Below are 23,828 nucleotides of genomic sequence, written 5' to 3'. Positions count from 1 at the left end.
CGCCCTACTCCTCAAACATTAAAAATACTTTGAAAATCTCAATTCTTGCGCATCTTCCTCCAGCTGTTCTACCTATGCGCCTTCTTCCCCCCACCCCCCACGCATATATTGATTGGTTGATTTTATTGTCATGTGTACTGAAATACACTGAATACCTTTTTTATTACAAGTGGTACAGGCAGATCACAGCATGCAAAGTATATTCAGATCAAAAGGACTTTGAGGCATTCAGGTTACATTATTTCAGGTTGGAGTCCATTCACCGCTCTGATAACGGCCGGAAAGAAGCTGTTCCTGAATCTGCTTGAGCATGTGTTCAGCCTTCAGTGTCATATACCTGACAAGAGGTTGTACGAGGTCATTACCAGAGTACGATGGGTCTTTGATAATGTTGGCTGGCTTTCAGCTTCATTGAGCCATGTAAATAGAGTCCATGGATGGAAGGTTGGCTTCTGTGATTGCCTGGGCTGTGCACACAGCCTTCTGAAGTTTCCTAGGGTCCTGGGCAGAGCAGTTGCCATACCAGGCCATTAAGCTTTCAATGGTACATCTGTAGAAGTTGGTGAGAGACCTTTTGACATGCCAAATTTCCTGAGCCACCTGAGGAAAAGGCAGTGTTGCTGTGCCTTCTTGACTGTTGCTTCTATGTGGGAAGTCCAGGGCAGATTGTCAGTTATCGTCACGCAGAGGAACTTGATGCTCTTCACCCTCTCAACCTCGGTCTGTTGCTGTAGGTGAGGGCATGTTCTCCTCCCTTCTTTCTGAAGTTGATGGTCAGTTTTTGAGTTTCGCTGATGTTGAGTGACGGCTTGTTTTCATTGCACCCTGTCAAGAACGTAGAACATTACAGCACAGTACAGGCCCTTTGGTCCTCGATGTTGTGCTGACCTGTCATACCGATCTGAAGCCCATCTAACCTACACTATTCCATGTACGCCCATATGCTTATCCAATGACGACTTAAATGTATCTAAGTTGGCAAGTCTACTACCATTGCAGGCAAAGCGTTCCATTCCCTTAGTATTCTGAGTAAAGAAGCCCTGCATCTCCCTTCTGTGTTTTGACTTGTTGTTGTTAGATATCCGTCCACTCCACTGATGTCATTAGCAAACTTGTAGATGGTGTTTGTTGGGATTTTGGCAACACGGTTATAGATGTACAAGGAGTACAATAGGGGGCTGAGGATGCATCCTTGGACAGCTCCAGTGTTACTGTGGAGGAAGTAATGTTACCTAACCTCTCTGGGCAGCCTATGGGTTAGAAAGCTGAGGATCCAATTGCGGAGGGCGGAACCGAGACACACCCTTGCTCTCGCTTGCTGCACTGCCTCTCACTGTGCTGGTGCTTGCTTGTGCTCTCTCCCTCCGGTGCTCGCTGTCTTTCTGTAGTGCTCACACACTCTCTATTCCTCCCACCCCGCCTTAAGGTATTTAATCTCTTTTGTTAGGCCCATTGGCTTGGTGTTTTCTGTCCTCTGATGTGAAGCATTTTTTCGGATGTTCTTGTCTTCAAAGGTCCTGTATGAACAGAAGCTAATGTTGGTGTAATTAAATTCACCTTTTCAACTTGAGTTTCCATTTGAAAGAATTGTTTCATTTCATAAACCCAGATCCAAGAAGTGATTTCCTAATTTGCCTACTGTGTAGAATATGTCAGCAGTAGCTCAATACACTGAGTTAAATCCCCTTCCACACACTAGAACACACAATCTAGGCTGATGCAATGTAGTTATAAAGGATTGATGGGCTGTTGGTGTCCTGCCTTTCAGATGAGATGTTAAACCAATCCCTGATCAGCTGGATGTCAACGTCATATTCAGCTTGTAGATGAATAGAGAATATTTCCAACTTGTTGGGCAAGATATAAAAATCAAAACAGATCATTTTCCGGTTGTGTTGTTTTAGTAGCGGTCTGTTTACAGGGTCTATCTCTGTGTGCTTGTTAATGGAGTCCTGTGTTAAGAACCAGGCTTCCAGAAATTGCATGTCTGGTGTCCACTGTCCCGATATGGTCCCTTTGTCCCAGTTGAACTGATTGCTGTTGTCTCAATACAAACAGATAACAAGTGAAGATTGGTCGTGTCATTTTACTGCCAGCTGGTGTTCGTGTATCCTGGTCGTCAGTTTCCTCTGTTTGTCCAATGTAGTGTTTGCTACACGATATTCTGTATATCATGTTGATCTTGTTTACTGTTGGTATGGGGTCATTTAATCTTTGATAACATTTGGTGCAAAGTTGCTGTAGGTTTGTGCACAATCGTGATCTTATGCGGTCTTAGGGGTCTGGTAGTCATTTCTGAGATATTTTTGGTGTAGGGTGGCATTGCTAGTGTCTTCTGTTGTATCGTGTCCTCTGACTTAAATGAGCTGCATCACAATGCAGCACCCCAGAATTCCAGAGAAGGGAAGAGGAGCACTTACATACTTTTCACCAACGACAGATAACCAATACGTTTTGTCTGCAGGTGTCTGCAAAACAAAAGACAGTCAGAGGACACAGTACAACAGAAGACACTAGCAACGCTACCCTACGTCAGAAATGGCTACCAGACTCCCCTAAAACTGCATAAGATTATGTGCACAACACTAGTCTTTGATAACATTTGATGCAAAGACTCCATATCAACAATAAACAAGACCAATGTAATATACAAAATACCATGTAGTGAGTGCAATAAACATTACATTGGACAAACCGAGGAAATTGGCTACCAGCATACATGAACACCAGGTAGCAGTAAAAAGACATGACCAATATTCACTTGTCTCAATACACACAGATAATGACGGCCATAGGTTCAACTGGGACAAGCGAGCACCAGACACGCGGGGGAATTTCTGGAAGCCTCGTTCTCAACGGGACTCCATTAATAAACCCATAGAAATGGACCAGATATGCAGACCGCTGCTAAAACAACAGAATGAGAAGCAACAACGCCATCACACCAGAAGATCGTATATCTGGAAGGAAGCAGGACACCAACACTTCAATTAGAGGTCACACTGATATTGCCTAGAAGGGTAATGAAACGTATGTACACCACAGAACAACCAGCTTGGCAAGCTAACAAACAACTGTAATTTTTTGACAGCATAAATAGGAGTGAGGATTTCAATCCCTTGAGCTTCGCCATTCAAGATATTTGTGGCTGATCTCTACCTCAACTCCATTCTCTTGTCTATCCCTCGTGTTAAGTCTAAGTCTTGAATATACCACGTAGCATCCACTGACTCTGAGGTGAACAATTCAAAAAAATCAAAAGAAAAAGGTGGGATGTCATTTTGATATTGTACAAGACATTGGTGGGGCCTCTTTTGGATTACTGTCTAGTTATATAGTTGCCCTGTTGTCGGAAGGATATTATTAAATTGGAGAGGATTCTGAAAAGATTAACAAGGAAGTTGCCAGGGGTGGAAGGTTTGAGTTATATAGGCTGGGATGTTTTTCACTGGAGCGAAGAAGGCTGAGGGGTGAACTTACTGAGAATTATAAAATCACAAGGGGCATAGTTACAATCAACAGCAAGGATCTTTTCTGTAGGGTGGGAGAGTTCAAAACTAGGGAGCATATATTTTTAAGGTGAGAGGAGAAAGATTTTAAAAAGGGGGATGAGGGGCCACCTTTTTTTCTTAGACACAGTGGTTTGTATATTCTAGAGGAAAAGAAGTGCAGGTTGATTTATAACATTTAAAAGACATCTGGATAAGTAGATGAATAGGAGAGGTTTGGAGGATTATGGGCCCAATGCAGGCAAGTGGGCCTGGTTTTTTTTTGGAACATGGTCGGTGTGGACCAGTTAGACTGAAGGGTCAGTTTCCATGCTGGGTGACTCTTTGCATACTTGAGCTCTGTCTCTCTTCCATTAAACTGTGTTGACTTTGACATATGGATTACTTAAAATATTTAGAAAATTGTAGTAGATTCTGGGATTTTTCCAATGACTACTGTCATGTTAACTGATAGTTCCCTGTTTACATTCTTTACTCTCTTGTACTATTGTGGTGCCATAATAGAAATTAGGAATTTTGAAAAAATCATTACTAATGAGGTCAGTATCTCTGCAGGTTCATCTTTCTAGAACCCTGTAGTACGGGCCCTTAGGTACTGGGGTTTTGACGGCTTTTAGCCCCTTAGGTTTTCCGACGCTTTGCGTCTTCTGACACTTGATTATCTTAAATTCCTTGTTCTTGTTAACCCCTACTTGCTTCTGTTTCTGGTATGTAATTTATGTCATGTAATGTGAAGACGCAACCAAAATATTGTAGCCACAGTGTTCATACAGCTCGTCCAGTTTGGATTTTGGTTAATGGTGACTCCAGGGCAGTTGATAATGAAGGATTCGGTGATGAAGCCTGGAAGTGTCAAGGGGAGATAAGTCAGATTCTTTTGTTGGAGCTGGCTATTATCTGGCATAGTGGCTGTGAATTCTACTTGCAGCTTGTCATCCAAATTTGGAAATTGTCCTGGTCTTGCTGCGTTTGGACATGGACTGCTTAAGTAGCTGAATTGAGAGTGACACTGAAAATTGGTGCAATCGTTAGTGAACATCCCCACTTCTGACCTTTTAATAGCAGAGGGAAGGTTACTGAGAAAGCTGCAGAGATGTTGGGTATTGCAACTCATTCTTGACTTTTAGTAAATGGTGGTAACTTGTAGAGAGCGCTTATAAGCAATGTTTCATCCAGTCTCCACACCGGTGAACCTGCTGGGAAGTTCACTGCTGGACATGAACCTTGGATGTCCGCATAATGTTTGCAGGGCATGTGGCATGTGGCACTCGTCAAGTTGTTATAGCCGAAACAGCTGCTTGCTACAGGAATTAAGTTATTTTGACAATCACTTCAAATTTGACTGTTCACTACTGCTGACAGATACTCTCTGTTAACTAAGTATTAACTGTCTTGATTCTTTTGAAGTTTTGAAGTCTGAAATTAAATTACAAATGATAATCTAGATTGTTGCTTGAACAAAATTTCTGTAAGAGCAAAAATGATAGCTGCTTAACTTGAGTTGGAAGTTAGTTGGTAGGTGGCCAGTAGAGAGAATCAATGGTATCTTCTCTGATTAACAGGGTGTGATGTGTTGTTTTCCCAGGTATCAGTTTCTGGGCCTTAATATCTTGGCCTCATCATGATTTTAGATGAAGAATAGTTATGTCCTGATTTGCAGGTAACAGTAAATTTGAAGGGACTGAGTGGTGATAATGGGAGCAGGGAGTTACCAAAGACAGGTTGAGTGAGCAAAACAAGGGCATTTGGAGTTCACTGTAACAAAATGTAACATACTCCACATTGAACTGAAGGCAGATGAGTATTTTCTAAATGGTAAAGATCAAAATTGTTAGTTTTTCTTGAGTGATAAAAACTTAACATTTTTTCTTCCAAAAGTCTGTGAATGTAGGGGCAGTCAGAATATCCAGCATTTTTGTTGGGTGCTGTGGAGCATACAAATGAAAATTGTTTGAGGTTTTGATCAACCATGATTGAATTAATTTGCTGAGCAATTGCAAAATGTAAAATAGACTACTGTCGTATGTATTTATTCCACTACTGAAGGAAGTTATGCTGTGAATAGCATCCTCTTCTGTTTTAGCCAAGTCTATAATGCTGCTGAGAAAATGAGGACCTCTTAAAGTTGATTGCAAACTTACAATATAATTGATTTGTTCAAGTGATAATATAAACCCTCCAGCTTTACTGCTTGCTGGCTTGTATCGTGAATCTCTCTTTTTCAGGTTATTCTCCAATATTGAATGTTCTCAAAATATTGCTACCACTTTTATATTGAAAGCTTGACCTCTGCGGAACTGCAATTCATTTTGATATGTGATTTTCCTTTCTCATTCAGACCAAGCAGGTGGCATTTCAAAAGCTGTTCTAGAACACATTTTTCCCTTTCACTGCCATTTATTTGCTTTTTTAAAAAAAGATTTATTGGTTATTTTACTATTTGCTTAAATTATTTGAAATAGTATTAATGTAAATGACTTTCGCAGTCATCCAACTTTGGTTTGTTTCTTTTCTCTTTACGGCAGTTATACAACCTTATTATTACATGAGCATGTCATTCCGAACAGTGGCAAAGTTGCTTTTTCTTTGTTGATCTAGATTGGAGGAGAGGAGCAATTGGGGATTTGCTTGATGGAGTCTTCATTGATTAAAATGGTACATGGCTTAATGAGAAATTGACTCCGAATCCAAAAAAAAGTATTGGGTTCCTGCTACTGAAAATTCACTTCTTTCCAAATGTCTTTCAAAATTTAGTTGTTCAAGATATGAAGGAGTGCAAATGTGCTGTTCTAAAACCAATAAACAATTAATCATAGATAATGGGAACTGCAGATGCTGGAGAATCCAAGGTAACGAAGTGTGAAGCTGGATGAACACAGCAAACCAAGCAGCATCTCAGAACGAAAGCTGACGTTTTGGGCCTAGACCCTTCATCAGAGAGGGGGATGGGGAGAGGGTTCTGAAATAAATAGGAAGAGAGGGGGAGGCGGACCGAAGATGGATAGAGGAGAAATAGGTGAAGAGGAGAGTGTAGGTGGGGAGGGGATAGGTCAGTCCGGGGAGGACGGACAGGTCAAGGAGGCGGTATGAGGCGAGTAATTGGTAAATGGAGGTGTGGCTTGAGGTGGGAGGAGGGGACAGGTGAGAGGAAGAACAGGTTAGGGAGGTGGGGATGTGCTGGGCTGGTTTTGGGATGCAGTGGTGGGAGGGGAAAAGCTGGTCTGGTTGGGGAGGGGGAGATTTTAAAGCTTGTGAAGTCCACATTGATACCATTGGGCTGCAGGGTTCCCAAGCGGAATAGAGTTGCTGTTCCTGCAACCTTCGGGTGGCATCATTGTGGCACTGCAGGAGGCCCATGATGGACATGTCGTCTAAGGAATCGGAGGGGGAGCTAAAATGGTTCGTGACTGGGAGGTGCAGTTGTTTATTGCGAACCGAGCAGAGGTGTTCTGCAAAGCAGTCTCCAAACCTCCGCTTGGTTTCCCCAATGTAGTGGAAGCCACACCGGGTACAGAGGAGACAGTATACTACGTTGGCAGATGTGCAGGTGAACATTTGCTTAATATGGAAAGTCGTCTTGGGGCCTGGGATGGGAGTGAGGGAGGAGGTATGTGGGCAAGTGTAGCACTTCCTGCAGTTGTAGGGGAAGGTGACGGCTGTGGTGGGGTTGGAGGGGAGTGTGGAGTGGACAAGGGCGTCACGGCCACCTACTAACCTCATCCCGCCTCCTTGACCTGTCTGTCCTCCCCAGACTGACCTATCCCCTCCCCACCTATACTCTCCTCTCCACCTATCTTCTCTATCCATCTTCGGTCCGCCTCCCCCTCTCTTCCTATTTATTTCAGAACCTGCTCCCCATCCCCCTGAATGAAGGGTCTAGGCCCGAAACGTCAGCTTTTGTGCTCCTGAGATGCTGCTTGGCCTGCTGTGTTCATCCAGCTTCACACTTTGTTATCTTAAGCAATTAATCATCGTTGTTTTGTTTTACAGCAATAAAATATTTGACTGAGCAAGTATAATGCCTTGGTACATGAGCAGTACATGTTTAAATTTAGAGTTTAATTTATAAGATTTTATCCTAATTCTACAAATTTAGAAAAATACAGCTTTTGTTGCTGGGGTCAGATTTAGGTCTTTTTTGTAACACAGGCTTTAAGTAATTCATTTTAAGTGAACTACAAAGGATCATGCAAGTTGGAAGAAAAAGATAATATGCATTAGTTATGTTTGTGAGTTTAGATATTAAGTTTTTCACCATATCTCAAACTAAATGTTTCAACTGGATTTGACATTGGCGTTAGTGTGTGGCAAATTTCACAGTATTTAGCCAGTGCAACTTGTCCTGAGACAGATTCTAGTATGCCTCATTTCTACTAACTAATGAAGACAAACCAATATTGCTTGCAGACAACTGAAGAACATCCAAATTATGACGTAATTTTAAATATAGAAGGCTCTTTATCTTATTGATGCTAACTGCTAAATCTTTTTCTCATGTTTTGTCTTTTAAATTTCAGGTCACTCATATTGAACCATGGGAGAAAGGGAGCAGGAAGACTGCAGGTCAGACAGGCATGTGCGGAGGGGTAAGTAGAAGTACGTGCTTTATTTTTCAAAAATTTTATTAAAACTATAAACATTTGTCTGTTTGGAAATATTCAGCCAATGAGGCATTATCATGGGGAGAAAAGCAGTGTTGACATTTCAGATCAGAAAACAGGAGTAGAGCAAGGTCGTTTGGTCCATCCAGTCCACTCTGTCTTTCAGTGAGATCTTGGCTGACCTAAGAATTTTCGATTCCACTTTTCTGCCTCATCCCATACTCCTTGATTCCCGTAATGACTGGAAATCGGTCTGCCTCAGCCTTAAAAATACTTAACAGTCAGCCTTAACAGCCCTCTGCAATAAAGCATTTCACAGACACTAAAAGAAGAAAATTCACCTCCACTCGGTCTTAAATAGGTGACTGCATTTGACTGGGCTTATGTTCTCTGGCCCTAGCTACTCCCCCAGGGGGAAACAGCCTCTCTACCATCCGTGTTGAACCTCTAAAAATCTTGTATCTCTAAACTCCAACAAATAGAAACCCATTCGACTCAATCTTTCCTCTTAAAATCCTTCCATTCTCAGGGTCAACCCAGTGAACCATCTCTGACACTGGCATTGGAGACAGTCATCTTTCTTTGGGTAAGGGGAGAAAATTGTTCACACTATTCCAGTTGTGGCCCGACTGGTGCCTTGTAAAGTCTTAGTAAGTGTTCCCTATTTTTCATATTCCATTCCATTTGAAATAAAGGCCAGTATTCCATCTCACTTCCATATTACTTGCTGAGCTTGTATGCTGGCTTTTTGTGATTCATGAGCAAGGACTCAGCAAATATCTCTCCTGAAGCTTTCTGTAGTCTTCTCATTTAAATAATTTGGAGCTCATCTATTCTTTCTGGCATTTTCCCACATTTGTTTTCCTTCTGCCAGTTTTCCCCCACTTAGATAACAGCTCTATCCCTCTGTGGACTTGTTGTATCATCCTCCTCGCTTGCCTTCCCATCAATTTTTCTACCCTCCACAAACTTGGCAAATTGTATTTATATTCATCAATTGAGTTATTAGCATATATTGTAAGTTGTCAAAGACCTTCCATTAAAATCAAAAGATGAAAGATAATTGATCTGAAGTGTTCACTCTATTTCTCCATCCTCTGCAGATTCTGCCTAAATTGCTGAGTATTTCTTGATTTCATTCAGATTTCTAGTATCCCTGAAGCATTTTGCTTTTGTCTCTGTGCTTATCTGTCTACTGACTTGGTTGTGCATTGATTTACTCAAGCTCTCTATTTAATCAATATTGAGTTCAATAACTTTAGAGCCTAACCTCTCCTATGTCCCAGCTCTCCCCGCCCTGCACACCAGGCCTTGTTATGACATAGCCTGCCATTACACACCCCTTGTTGTTAATCACTAATAGTCCCCATTAACAACTATTCGCCCTCCCAGCCTGATCGTTAGCATTGGTCTGTCCAACTGTCTTTCTCTCTCTTTGGGCTCTATCCTATCGTTTACTCCCTACCCCACCCACTTCCCTTTTTTCTGCATATAAACTGATGTTTTCCCAGCCACCATCAGTTCTGAGGAAGGGTCACCAGACCCAAAACATTAACTCTGTTTTCTCCTTCCTCAATGCTGCCAGACCTGCTGAGCTTTTCCAACAACTTTGTTTTTGTCCCTATTTAATCATGTGGTGCTGATGCTTTGAGTGACTGCAGTTGAGGCACAATTTATTTCCTAGCAACTCTATCACAAAAGTTTATGCCTCATGCCTTCAATACTCCCCATTTACATTTTGTAAAATTCCACACTTCTTTGCTAGTTCATATTCAGCGTAATGTGAATCAGATGAATTTTTGAAATTATGGATGCTGCAGTTTGAGTTTTGATTCCGGGAGCAGAGTTATTGTGAGCGAACCTCAAAATTCCTCTTCTACCATTCATTGTCTTGCATTTCATTTGCAGTTTTGTCTAACACGTTTTCTGATGGTTGTGACACTTATTTGGAACAGATTTTATTCTGACTCGTCTGATTTGATCATTACTTCTATGTTTTCAGTGTAAATGTTCCCAACACACAAGTTAGAACTGTGATCCATCTGCATGTTTTGTTAAACTGGTGTCATGCACATGTGCAGTTGCACCTGTAATCATCATGACAGCATAACATTAAATTTTAAACTATTTTCATATATCCTTGAACGGAGAGGAAGGAAAAGGAGCAAAAGTTAGGGAAATCTTAAATCCTTGCAGTTCAGTTGAGGACTCTTAACAACTTTACAATATCCCGAAACAAAATAATTCATACTGTGTAGATATTTAAGTGAATTGGGGGATTTTTTTTTTGAAAATTCCTTTCACCATTAATATTTCCCTGGGAGATTTCTTTGTAATTCCTAAAGCAACCTGGCTATAACAGGGCAATTACCTGTTATGTTAGTTTCTTCACAATCTAACTTTTAGAACTTTTAAGTGCCCTCCTTGGGAGCATTCTCTTTTGAAAGATGGTATTATGTAAATGCAAAGTCAACAGATGTGAAACTGGAAAAGCACAGCAGATCAGACAGCATACAAGGAGCAGGAAAGTCAATTCCTTGGGCCAAAACCCTCTGTCTGGAAGGGTGCTGTCCCTCTCTTTACCAATCATTAGTCTGTGCCCTGGATTAATTGACCTTCAGCTGTGGAAAGCAATTTGTTTAAATGCTTATCCAAACCTTTCATGATTTTAAAAACCTCAATCAGATTTCTCTGGAGTATTCTTTGTTCTAAGGAGAATCTGCCTAGATTCTCCAGTACATGTAATGCTAATCCCTCCTCACAGGAACTATTGCAGTAAACCAGTGGTACTGTACACGTTATTCATGTGCTGCTTAAAATGAGGTACCCAGAATTTAAACATCATATTCCAGCTGGATTGTGGCTATTGTACTGTGACTCTACTTATAAAACCACTTGCTGTTGACCTGTCCTGTTGCTGTCTAGGAATGGTGCACGAATGCCCTTCGGTATTTCTGTTCATCCTCTGTGGTAATTTTAATTTACTCCAAGTACATCTTTATGAATCAATTATCTGTAAAATCAATATATCAAATTAAGAATCAACATAGAATCAAATGGCCAATGTTTGTACTCCTTTTTTAAATTTGTATTTCCATTGTTTGTAGTACTTTCGATGATGTATAACCACTGTATTCCTTTCTTGCATGTAGGTTTTAGTTGGATTGTGCTGTTTACTGTATATTGATGAATTGTTGCAAGGCTGTTTCCCTGTGTAGATACTTAGACCTAGAGGACACAGTTCAAAAATAAGGAATCTTCCATATAAGCAGGAGACGAGAATTTATTTGATGATTGAGAGTTTGTGGAATCGTTGCCTGGAACTATTTTTGATTGTAGAATTGGTGAATTTTTTAAACATGTATACAGATTCTGCAAGTTAAATAGGTTTTTAATTAACAATTTGAGTCAAAGGATACAGGAACTAGTCAGGAAAGTTGGCTGAAGCCACAATCAGAATGGCCGCAATTGGTTTGAATCACACAGCATTCTTGATGGGCCAGATAGTCTCCTGCTACTCTTGTAGGTTCTGCTGGCATTAGGTTCGTGTTGGCAAATGGATGTTTCTCAAAAACTCAGCTATGTGTAATATTTACTAGTACTGAGAATGCAGGATGGCAATTGGACAACTATTATCCCATGTTTCACCTAACACCACAAGGACAGGACTTTTAAATTGCGTGGTTTTTTTATCTTAATGTTCTAGACATTAACACCTTTTTTAAAATCTTTCATAGCAATTTTACTTTGATGTTGCTTATTTTCTCAGGGTTTGTAAATTGCTCCTTCACGTGAAAATCTTGCAGTTGCCTCCTTAGTTTTGATATTGGTGAACTAGTGAACTGTATTTTAATTGAAGTGAAAGAGAGTTTGTACGTTAAAGCTAAGAAAATTTTCATGGCCCAGAAAGGGGATTACATAGTTAGGAGTGAACTCATCCCGCTTCGCTTGGTTGAAATGGTGATTTTTTTTTCCTTTAATTTGACCTTAATCAAATCTTAATCTTGTCAGTACTTGTATTCTGGCTCCTTGTTCAACAGAAATTGCAGTTAATAAAGTTGTTCCAATTAGTTTAGATGCTTCCTAATTTTGTCACTTCCGTCTGATCTATTTCAAAATGATGTATTCTGGAAAGCTTTTCTTTCCCCAGCACCTCTAATTGACTCCGAATGTGTAATTTGCTTCTTTAAATCAAACTACTCAATTTAAAAAAAAATCTTATGCAGTTTGTGATGTTATGAATATTTAAATTTTTGCTGCATTATGGATTGACAACTTGTAATTGAATTCCTACCCACTTGTAAAACTGTTAAAGTTCCTTTCATCTGTTTAAGTTATTAAAAATGCTTTATGATATTATCATACCTTCAGAATTCATGTAATTGCTCTCCAGAACAACTTGTCTCTGCAAAATGTACCGTCAGCATGTCAGATTATGGAGCGACAAGTCACAATCACTTAAGCATTTATTTAATTTGTCAACTTCTGCATAAATTAGTAACAACTTCAACCGTGTTCTGTCCTTTTTTTTGTTATGCGTGGTAAACTGCTAGTTTACGGCATACTTACATGATTGGTTCATCCCAATTCAATGTGTAAATAACTCACTGGGAGGATTAACAAGGAGAGGGAAGTGAAACACAGAATATATGTATAAGAGAAATAACCCAGGAAATCATTGAAGGGCAATAGATATTCTGAATCAAATCATATCCTATTCAAGGAAAGCAATTTCAATCCACTAGAACCAGTTTGAAAAGAAATTCAACTACTTACAACCACTTTCTTTCCCAAAGTTGCTTTGAAGCTAGACCCACCATGATTTCTTATACATTTAGGCATTACTTAAATAGTGTGCAGAGAGGATTTTTTAAAAAATAGGAGAAGCCAAGTTACGTAAGACGTGCAGTGGAAACACTCGTGCTAGCTTCCCTGGTTGCAACTCCTTGGGAGGAGTGGGTGCCTTGATTTGTAGTCAAATAAAATGAGCTGAAGTGAATTAAAGAAATAGAGTGAAATTGCATTAAGCAAGTTGGGCAGTATCTGTGAAGGGAAAAATAGATCAAGGTTAGATTTTTGATATTTTGTCAGGTGGTTTACAGGATAGAATTTTATTTCATACATTAGTGTGTGCCTGTTGGCAAGGACGGCATTTATTGCCTATCACTCTTTGCCTTTTGAAAAAAAGTGACGGTGAACTGCATCTTGAGCCACTTCAGTGATTCAAAATGGCGCAAGGGCTCCCACTAGATTTAGAAAAGGGCATTCCTGAACATTGGTTAAACTATGATGAGGAGGTGGTGATTGATTTTTTTTCATGACTGGCTGATGTGTGACCTTTGTGTTCCCATTTGCCTACTGACAATTTCTATCTGCGTGATGGGCCTCGGAAGTGAACTTCAAGTTTTTTGCTATGCACTCATCAGGACTAGGATTCTTGTTGGACAAAAGACTTGGAAAAGAATGCCAATTTTTACAGTATGAGAAGAAGGTGATTGTTTAGGCCATTGTTTGCATGGAGGTACAGCAGGAGCAGTTAATTAGGTGGGTAGGCACTGATCAGTCAGGGTGTTGCCATTGGAATGTGATAGATTGGCAGTTTCCATGTTGCTGTTTATAATTTTCCCCAATGTGAGAATGCAGTGTATGCATGAGTTCCTTTTGACTATGTAGATGGAGCCCTGTCTGTTAATATGGGGCTTTTAGTATGTAAAAATGCATCACACCATAAGCTTGACTGAAAATCTTGAAATGGTTTCCAATTTAATTGGGTAATGCTGATAAAGAAGCCTTGATCAGGCATCTTGTAGGTCCATGCACTGCCATCGTGTATCAATTCTGGACCAAAGTGGTATTTAAAGTGAAAACCAAAACAACTGCGGATGCTGTAAATCAGGAACAAAAACAAAGTTGCTGGAAAAGCTGTGCAGGTCTGGCAGCAACTGTGAAGGAGAAAACAGAGTTAACATTTCTGGTCCGGTGACCCTTCCTCAGAACTGATATTTAAAGTGTACTGGGTACCGTTCAAGTGTCCTGATTTATGCTGAATGTGTTCAACTTCATGAATGTTGTGGATCTGCACTCATCTGGCAAGTGCAGTGTATTCTGTACTTTTCTGATTTGTTTATAGGTGGGGAATGGCTTGGGGAACCTGGAGTCAGGTCTAACAAATTGTAGAATATCCAATCTCTTGTAGCCAGTGTTTGTGACTGGTCCACTTAAAGTTATCACTGACCAGAAGCCTATGAATTTTTGAGATTTTTAAGGGCACATAGCTACCCTCCATTTTTGTAGATCATCAGTCAATCTTTCCCACCTTGCCTCCAATCCAAGTATAGTCTCTGAAGGGAGAACAATTAACTGTAATAACATAACATGTAAACTCGTACAAAATTCTGTTCTGATTCTTATTTCAGGTACGGGGTGTTGGAACAGGGGGCATTGTTTCCACTGCCTTTTGTCTACTGTACAAGCTGTTTACCCTGAAGTTAACTCGTAAACAAGTGATGGGTCTAATAACACACACTGACTCTCCGTACATCCGAGGTTTAGGATTCATGTATATTCGGTAGGTCTGCTTTTTGTTATGAGCACTTACTAAAATATAGTTAATGTAGACCCTACTTAGACACTCGTTATTTTATGTCGACTATACAAAGCTGGCTATAACCAATCCACTGTTGAATAAAGGCATCCGAGCCATTTGAGACAGGTGACAGTGGAAGGGGCCTTTGAACAGAGAACCAAGCCTCAAAATGTTAATGCTCCCTACCAAGTTGTAAGCAACTTGTGAAGTGTAGATGCAGTGCAAATTAATATACTTAAGGATTTTAAACAGGTATTTGTCCTGAGCTATTAGTCAGTATACTTCTAAATATATTACAGTGATAGTTAGCAGCTGTACTTTAACCAACATACTGGTGCTCTGTTCAAGTTTCTCCTTGAACTACTTGAAAGGAGGAATGATTTACTGTTGTGAGGGAGTGCACCAGAAAATGGGATCCAGATGTTATAGCCGGAAAGTATTGAATTTGTTAGTTAGGATTTTCATTAATTCAGTGTGCAAAACAACTGTAATGTCAAAAGAAATGTGAAGCTCTTAAGGGTGTTTATTTTGGAAAAGTGTAGTTAAAGCGTAAGCCCCTGTTGCCTTACTTGGGTAAAAGTGGATATTTTGAATTTACCATCTTGTGCATTTGTGATTTGCCAATTCTGCTTAAGTCTGACATTTGACATTCAATGGCTCCAGAGACTACACATTGGAGGGCTATGTCAAGTGGCCAGTGTAGCTGCAGAAATCAAATTGCAATGTACCAGAGATTTAATATGTCCATCAGTGATAATTATTTGTACTGTCTGCCTATTTTGTAATGTCATGAATATTTTTTATTTTGAAGGTACACACAGCCCCCAGCTGATTTGTGGGATTGGTATGAGCCTTTTTTAGATGATGAAGAGGTATGTTGACGAGGATTGTGTTTTTCATTGTTTGGGCTTACTAGACTGAAAATTCAAATATTGATTTATCTTCTAAATGAATCTATCCCCTGTATATTGAATCATTCCAGTTTGTAGGTGTACATGTTTGTATTCACCTGTGAGGAGCAACATTTTCAATAAGTTGTCTTGTCTTCATATTGTCTTGGATGGTGTGACGTTGAATTGGCTGATCCCATTAAGAATCAATTAGTGGACCTCCTGAGCCACTGTTCTGGAATCCTGTAGACTTGAAGTCATGGAAATACAGGGCTGACTTCAGTTGATGCTTGTAAGAGACTCCTCTGCCCAAGTCCAGTTGGATTTATTGTACAATCGGAATTTTAAGTTTTCAGTAAAAGATAAGGCCACCTTAGTCCCAGAGGACTACAGAGCTGCTCTTTCATTAGAAGGAGATGACTGGTATTGGTTTAACCTGAGGGTCGCCAATCCTTAAGTTGAGGGGACAGATTGAGACGGAGAGTCCTTCGTGGTAACCTCAGCTGCTACAGGAATTGAATCCATGCTATTAGCATCACTCTGCATTGCAAACCAGGCAAAAGCAATCGTGCAGTCAGTTGAGACAACATACCCCTTAGATTTTTGGTAGAACTTGCCAGTTATCCGTTTAGAAAGTGAAGGGAGTCTTTGGGTGCTGTTTTAATAACAAGTTGCATTACAAAATGAAGGTTGTGCTATGTCTTCCTGGGTATAGTTACCTCCAAGATGTGTTGCTTTTTGGGTACAGAGATACTTAACATAAAGAAAAAAGGGATGGACGGTTGTCCTGGTACAGTGTAACTTGCAGACTATACTGGATTGAAGGCGTTAAAAGTGCCACTGTTTCACAACCTTAGACCAATTCAGGGTGAAACTGGAAAATTTTTAATCTCAAGCTAGTTGTAAGCCATCAGCGTAACTAGTAAAGCAGCCACAGTTTTTATGTTGAGATGCTAACTGTTCTTAGGATCTCAACTAACTGCTTTGAATATGTACAGCAAATTGACATTCACATACTAGCCGCCTTTGGAGGTCCTGCCTTTAGAATTAAGCATTAAATCAAAATTCTGTCTGTCTCTTGCAGGTATTCCAATATGATGATGATCAGGCATGTTCTTCCCAGTGCCCTGGCCCAAGTCACTAAAACTGATTTTGGCTCTTGTATCTCATTACTGTTGTCAAGGCTTTGTATTTTACAGTTTAGGTCCCACAATTTCCCTATTTTACAATAGTGACTATACTTCAAAAGTGCCTCATTAGCAATAAAACACATTGAGATATCCTGATACTGTGAAAGATGAACAAGTGCTTTCTTTAATCTACAAATTTTATTTTTGTTAAGCTGATTGTGCGCTCTTGTATCTTAAATTTAAGTGTCCCCTAATCCTACCGGACTTACCTACTTTAGGGAGTTCATCCTTTTTAACGCCATTGATCATGTCTCAAAGTATATGCTTTTCCATTTTAAACAGCACCAGCTCCATGTATCTGTCATAGCTAGTTTAACGACTGTGGGTTTGTCAGTTCAGAGCCTTTCTGAAGTTGTTCTAGGATTTCAATGACCCTGCTGTGTCTGCAGACAAAAGCTTGACAGTATTCTGGATATAATCTGACTCAGGCCTTCTGCATATAGTGCATAGGAAAACCTGAGTATGTTGCAGTTGTCAAAGTTAACAGACATTGGGAATGGGCACGTCACCCACAGTATCAAGATTCTCCTGTGACCTGTGTTTCATTCAAGACCCATATCCTATAAACACCATTATATCGCTTACGCTCTTCTTTTGGTTTCTGAATGCTGTCAGAATTACAACACAGTGATTGTTATTCTAACTGTCTGTCAAACCTTTGTTAGGCATGCAGTATGGTGTGCTGTCCTGGCCACTGAATAAAAGAATTTAGGGGCACCTCAGGGAAAACTTGCTAGGATCCCAGCAATTTTTGTGTGCACCCATTGGGTAAAGGACTGGCAGGATCTGTCATCTCTTTGGAAGAACAAATGATAACCAGTTAGTGGCTGTTATAATTCTGAAAGGTCTTGATAGAATGCATCTGAAGGCAAAGGGTTACCTAGATAGATTTAGATGACTAAAGATGAAATGTAAAAGTTGGCGTGGACTGCATAGGCCAAATTTTGTTTCTGTGCTGTTTATCCTATATAAACAACTGTGCTTTTAGCTAGCTTATTACTAAAGGTGATGAAAAGAAATGAGTGTAATTTAGATCTATTCAAGTTCTGCCTTTAACATCTGCTGCTATGAGATTATTAACCTCTTTCAGCTGAAAGTTTGATCCTGAACCAGACTTAGTTGGGTCCGGAGACTGAACGCCTCATTGTTTGAACTCTTACCAGACAGTCTTTTGACAGAATAAGTCTCAAGCTTGGTGAATTTAAATGTTGTACTTTTTATAGAGAATTGCCTTTTATATTAGAGTACAAGCCCTTATTTGTACTACCTTCACGTTTTATGTAAGCACATTTATTAATTAGATGAAAACAGTGCTTGAAAACTCAGACCTGGCAGTGTTTGCAGAGAGAGAAGGTCTTCTGACTTTCAAGGTGAAAGTCGTTCTTTTTTGGAACTGAAGTCATATTAGACTCCATAAGGTTGTTTTTCTTTCCACAAATGCTGCCAGATCTGCTGAGGGTTTCTGAAACTTATGTTTTAATTTCACATTTCTAGCATCCACAACATTTTGCTTTTAATTTGTAAAGTTTATTGGTTTAAAACAAATGAATCCAGATTACCATATGTCAACAAGTAATGGTAGTTCTGATTTCATGATGTATGTCAGCAAATGATATTGCTCATAACCGCATTTTTTAAAGCAAGATCATACAATTGTTTTAACTCCTGGAAAAAGAACAGTGATTACCAGAGGTCACTGGTGTCTGTATGCAACAACCATTTATTCAGCTCATTTCCCATCCCTAGCAATTGCATATTCTGTAATATATAACATGAAGCAAAAAATTATCATAGACACTATTATGAACATTATATAGAACATCTTTGTCTGGTGCAGTTACTGTCTTTTTCCATGAAATATCAGCAAAAAAGTTGATCTTTCTAGGAATTGATTTGATTCCATTTTCTATTTAATGTGTAGCAAATAATTACTTTAAATCTGAACTTAAATATTACCAATGTGTAACATCCAAAACTACCCACTGGTGTTAGCTATTCTTTGCTCCTATTTTAAAGTATTGATTCATACCTTTTAGTAATAATTTTAGTCAAAGCTATATTATGAAACTTTTAAAATGCCCTAGAATGTCTATACTAAAATCTAGTTACTTTATGGTTGCATTAATTCTATTTTGGGAAAGGGAAGAAAGATGATATAGCAGAGACTGTTGAGCTTTAATATTTATGTAATTATTCCATCTCTGTTGTAGAGTTTTTAGAGCCCAAAGTCTCTCAACACCTGGTTACAGTCGTCCAGATTTATTTGAAATCACAAGCTTTCGAGCACTGCTGCTTCATCGGGTGGAAGAGCAATGCTCTGAAAGCTTGTGATTTCAAATAAACCTGTTGGACTGTAACCTGGTGTCATTTGACTTCTGACTCTGTCCATTCCAGTCCAACACCGGCTCCTGCACAGTGTAGACATTTTAGCCTGTCTATTCATAACATCAAAAATATTTGTATTGCATTAAAAGAACATTAGGTTCTGTGGGATGCGTTTAAGAAGTACAGTTTTCCCCCAATTTCACCTATCTGCAGTGCATTGGTGGTACCGGATGCGCTTTAAATAGTGTACTGAAATACGCTGTTAAGTCGTGAAGCTACCATTCTGCCTGTGATTATATCTGCCACCATCAGAAACTTAAATTTGAGCCTGAGTTGAATGAAGCTCTGAGACTGCTAGCATATAAGCTAACTGCCCTGTTTTCTTCTTTAGATCTTCATTGGGCAGCAGGTGAATTTGGAAATGTAGCTGAGCAACACTATTGATTAATGTGTGTGAGTGCAAGCGCTTATTTTATGTTTAGACTGTCTTTTTTGTTTTGCTAGCCTAATAAAATCTGATTTTCCTGTGTGCTTGCACTGTAGGTGGAAACTGACAATAGCTGACTAACATGTCCTGAGCTGTGAGAGGGCATGACAAGGAGGCAATCATGCGGTAATGACCCTTTTCCAAAGATGATGGTCATTGTGGACGATACAGTTTCAAAATATATTATATTGAATGTTAATTGATAATACCTCACTGCTTCATGGCAGTTGGTTCGCTATTGCTTCAAAAAGTTGTTTTAATGTTAAGTGCAGTGAGGATCACAACATACAAGATAAAAATTGAACAGCTTGCCCATAGTTTTCAAGTATAGCTGTTATCCTTTTATCTGCATAAATGTTAATCAATTTGCATTGCTGGTACACTAATTTATGTAAAATCCTACCAGGATTGGTTGTGGGAGGTTATTCCAAACAGGATTATTAAAATTCAGCTTTAGATCAAATATTAAGGGGGTTGCTTTGTCAGTCCTAGGAGAAATGGTACCTAACATTTTACACGTATGTGCAAAAAAAGTTTGCATAAAATATTAGTGGATTACAGAAGTTTCAATAAGAACAGTCTTAATATTTTAACCATTTTATTACAGGCCTCAACTTGAATTTTGAGATAGGTTTGAAAGTTTTGCAGGTAGAACTGCATGTGAAAATGAGTAGTTTACATCAAAGGTAGTACATTCTCTCTAATCAAAAAGCTGGGGTTTTGCAGTTGTTTCACATGCTAACATGAGCGTTAAAGCTGTAAAATCTGTTTTACCAATGGTATGTTAATTTGTGTTTTTCAGGAACTAGATGTAAAGGCTGGTGGAGGATGCGTCATGACAATAGGAGAGATGATTCGTTCTTTCCTTACTAAACTAGAATGGTTTTCTACCTTATTCCCAAGAATTCCAGTTCCTGTTCAAAAGAATTTGGACCAGTATCTTAAAACTCGACCAAGGAAAATTGCCAAAAAGGATGGGAAGGACAGTATGGAAGAGCCAGAGCGCCTCTCAGAGCGTAGACATTCGAGGTAATGTATTTGAATTATTTAAATATCACAGCATGTTAAATATACTACTTCTCAAAACATAAAGAATCTTATGGCAATTTTTCTTTCTCTTACAGATCACCAAGAAGATCTCTTACTCCTCGCAAATCTCCTAGGCGATCTAGAAGCAGAAGCCGTCATAGAGAAGGCCATGGCTCTTTTGGTTTTGATAAGGAATTAGAGAGGGAGAGAGAACGGCAGAAAAGGGAACGAGAACAGATAAAAGACAGAGAACGAAGTGAGAAAGATAGACATAAATCTAGAAGCACAGACAGAGGTTTAGACCGTAAACGGAGCAGAAGCAGAGACCACCACAGAAGTCGAAGTAGAGATAAAAGAAGTGATAAAAAAGATAGAGATAAAGAGAGGGAGAAGGAAAATGAAAGAAATAGAAGGCGAGATAAAGATTATGAAAAGGACAAAGAAAGAGTGAGTGATCGAGACAGGGACAGAAATGTTGAGAGAGATTCTGAGAGATCTAGAGACCGGGATAAAAGAAGCCAATCAAAGACTGAAGACAGAAAACGTAAGGAAGAAAAAAGAGAAAAAGATGAAAAGAGGCATAAAGATGATAAAAAGGATTCAAAAAAAGATAAAAGGCATAGTAGAAGCAGGAGCAGAGAGAAAAGACATAGAAGCAGTAGTCCTGGTAGGGGTCATGTCAGCAAACGTAGTAGAAGCAAAAGCAAAGAGAAATCGAAACATCGAAATGAACATAAAGAAAAGTCAAACAAAAGAAGCATTAGCAGAGAAAGGACTGATGAGAATAATGGTGAACGGATAAAGAAACAGCGTAGTCATAGCAAAGAGAAAGCTCACAAACGCAGTGAAAGTAAAGAACGATCTCACAAACAAAGTCACAGTGACGGTAAGGACCATTCAAGTAAACCAAGCCGTCGAAGTCTCAGCCCAGAAAGAGAGAACAAAAGTAATGTGGAAGGATTATTGCAAGGCAATACCACTGACAATGACTGAAATATTACTTAAATCTCTAATTGTACAGTGAATAAATTGTTTTGCTTTTGAATATTTTTCTTTTTAAAAAAATTGAATTATGCTATGGCTAGGATAAACACGTCTTCAAATTCCAGTAGCCTGCAGATGATATTTCCTGTTCGTAGGAAGTGCCTTCGGTATCCAACTGTTCAACTTACCATTGTAATTCAAGACCAACTTTATTCTGTACAATGTAGTTGATACAAATTTGTTTTTGTTTGAAATAATGTTTTTGCAAGTATACTATGTACATATGTTCTGAGAGTTTTAATCATTGGCACAACTGCCATGTTGGTTCATTTTGTATGATGGGCAATAAACTGCCAATACTTAAAACAGTTGTGTTAATATGTTAATAGCATTTATGTCTGACATATGTGCTCCTGAGTGGATATCTCCAAGTTCAACAGGATTGTACTGGTATTTCTATTTATTTGACAAGACTGTGCAAACCTTCAAGTTTTTAAACAAAGGAAGTGGATAGTGGTACCTGGTTAAAAGAAGTAAAACGGCAGTTGGAGATGAAGAGGTCGAGGGAGGGTAGGAGGCCTGGGGTGGTGTAAAAAAAGTAAAACGGCAGTTGGAGATGAAGAGGTCGAGGGAGGGTAGGAGGCCTGGGGTGGTGTAAAAAAAGTAAAACGGCAGTTGGAGATGAAGAGGTCGAGGGAGGGTAGGAGGCCTGGGGGTCTCTGATGAAGGGTCTAGCCCCGAAACGTCAGCTTTTGTGCTCCTGAGATGCTGCTTGGCCTGCTGTGTTCATCCAGCCTCACATTTTATTATCTTGAAGTGGATAGTGGCATCTTATTTGGGACATTGAGACAAAATTAGTATTTCTCTCCATGGCATTCGTGCAAATAATCTTCATAGAAGTAGCTAACTTTAAAAAAAAGCAGCATTGGAGATGTATGACCTTGTGTGAATCAGGAAGTTAGACTTGGCTCCTTCAGTAATATGCAGTGAAAACTTTGTAAGGATTTCTTTCAGCATTGCATTTTCATCTTCTAGCTTGGCTAATGATGTGTTTGTTCTTTTAAAATATCAGAACATATTGAGTTCCATAACATGACCTTCAGCATGGATCTATTTAATTTAAGTTTTAATGAATTAAATATAATAGTTTCAAGCTTAAATGCACTTTTAGAAAACCATTGTAGCTTGGTTATAGGAGGAATGCATTGATCCATTTTACATGTTTTATTTTGAGATGTTAGAGAGAGTATTTTAATGGTTGAACAGATATTTTTCATGGTCCTGGGATGTTTTTGGGCTTCAGAAGGTCTGTCTATTTATTGTGATGTGCTGAAAACTTTTAATATAATATTGGACAAAGGCTGTCTTGATCCAGTAAAGCAATTTTGATTTTTGTAGCTTTCTTTTTGAAAACATATTTACGTTGACCCTATGTACTATATCAATCATTGGCAGTAGAATGAAATAAAATGCAAGATTTCAAATTATTCCTCCTCATAAGAGGTATTCACGAAATGGGTAAGCTGACATATACCTGCCCTGGAGTGTGTTAGTGGCAATTCATCTGTACCTAGTTGTTTTGGGGACGGTTATATGAATGAATAATTCCCAAAGTCCAGAAATCATAAATGATTCACATAATACTAAATCCCTAGCTTTGTATAGAAGTGCTTTACCCAGTTATTGAAGGGAGATATTGGTTAGATGACATCAAGATGTGAATGCTTAGTAGTGAGTGCACAACATTCAAAATGTGTGCATTGGCGTACAGTGTATCATTTATTAAGGACATTTCAGAAAATGTGGAGGTCTTAAGTAATCTTCAAAGCTGAAATTATTATCCAAACATTGGAATTTGAGACAATGGTAGGGTGTTATAGATTTGGACATTTATGGAATATTAAGGTATTTAAGATTAGCAAAACTGGTAAGTACTGTTGATGACCAACTCTGCATGAGAATTTGGTTTCAGGCTCTAGTGCTGAAGAAATGTATACTGTATGTGGTGTATAAGGATAGCTGTAATTTTTGTTTTGAGTGCAGATGAGCTCATGGGCAAGCTACTGGTTTGTTGAATCTTGGGATTACGTTTTGTCATCTGTTTCGGATGCTCTGCAAGTTTCTAATCTTTGGGTAGACATTACATAATTCGCCAGTCAACCATTGCTTTTATTTAACAAGTTCATTCAAAAACGATACCGTTCATTTACCTGTTGCACTGGTAATT

The 23,828-nt window shown here is 39.1% G+C and overlaps 1 protein-coding gene across 2 annotated transcripts in view; it reads left to right on the top strand.

Annotated features, from left to right (window-relative positions):
• prpf38b (pre-mRNA processing factor 38B) overlaps positions 1–23,060 on the top strand; it is a 28,669-nt gene extending 5,609 nt beyond the window's left edge. The window contains exons 3-7 of one of the 2 annotated variants that reach the window (XM_048539696.2): positions 8,027–8,095; positions 14,527–14,678; positions 15,508–15,568; positions 20,391–20,617; positions 20,713–23,060. In XM_048539696.2, coding sequence (XP_048395653.2) covers positions 8,027–8,095; positions 14,527–14,678; positions 15,508–15,568; positions 20,391–20,617; positions 20,713–21,610 — 1,407 coding nt within the window. In that variant the 3' untranslated portion in view covers positions 21,611–23,060. The remainder of the gene's footprint in view (positions 1–8,026; positions 8,096–14,526; positions 14,679–15,507; positions 15,569–20,390; positions 20,618–20,712) is intronic. The other variant, XM_048539695.2, reaches the window with a different exon arrangement.
• Positions 23,061–23,828: the final 768 nt, after the last annotated feature.

The sequence above is a fragment of the Stegostoma tigrinum genome, chromosome 8 (genome assembly GCF_030684315.1).
Source record: "Stegostoma tigrinum isolate sSteTig4 chromosome 8, sSteTig4.hap1, whole genome shotgun sequence".
NCBI classification, from domain to species: Eukaryota; Metazoa; Chordata; class Chondrichthyes; order Orectolobiformes; family Stegostomatidae; genus Stegostoma; species Stegostoma tigrinum.
The sequence above is the reverse complement of the archived record's forward strand: the minus strand, read 5'-3'. Positions and strand labels throughout refer to the sequence as shown.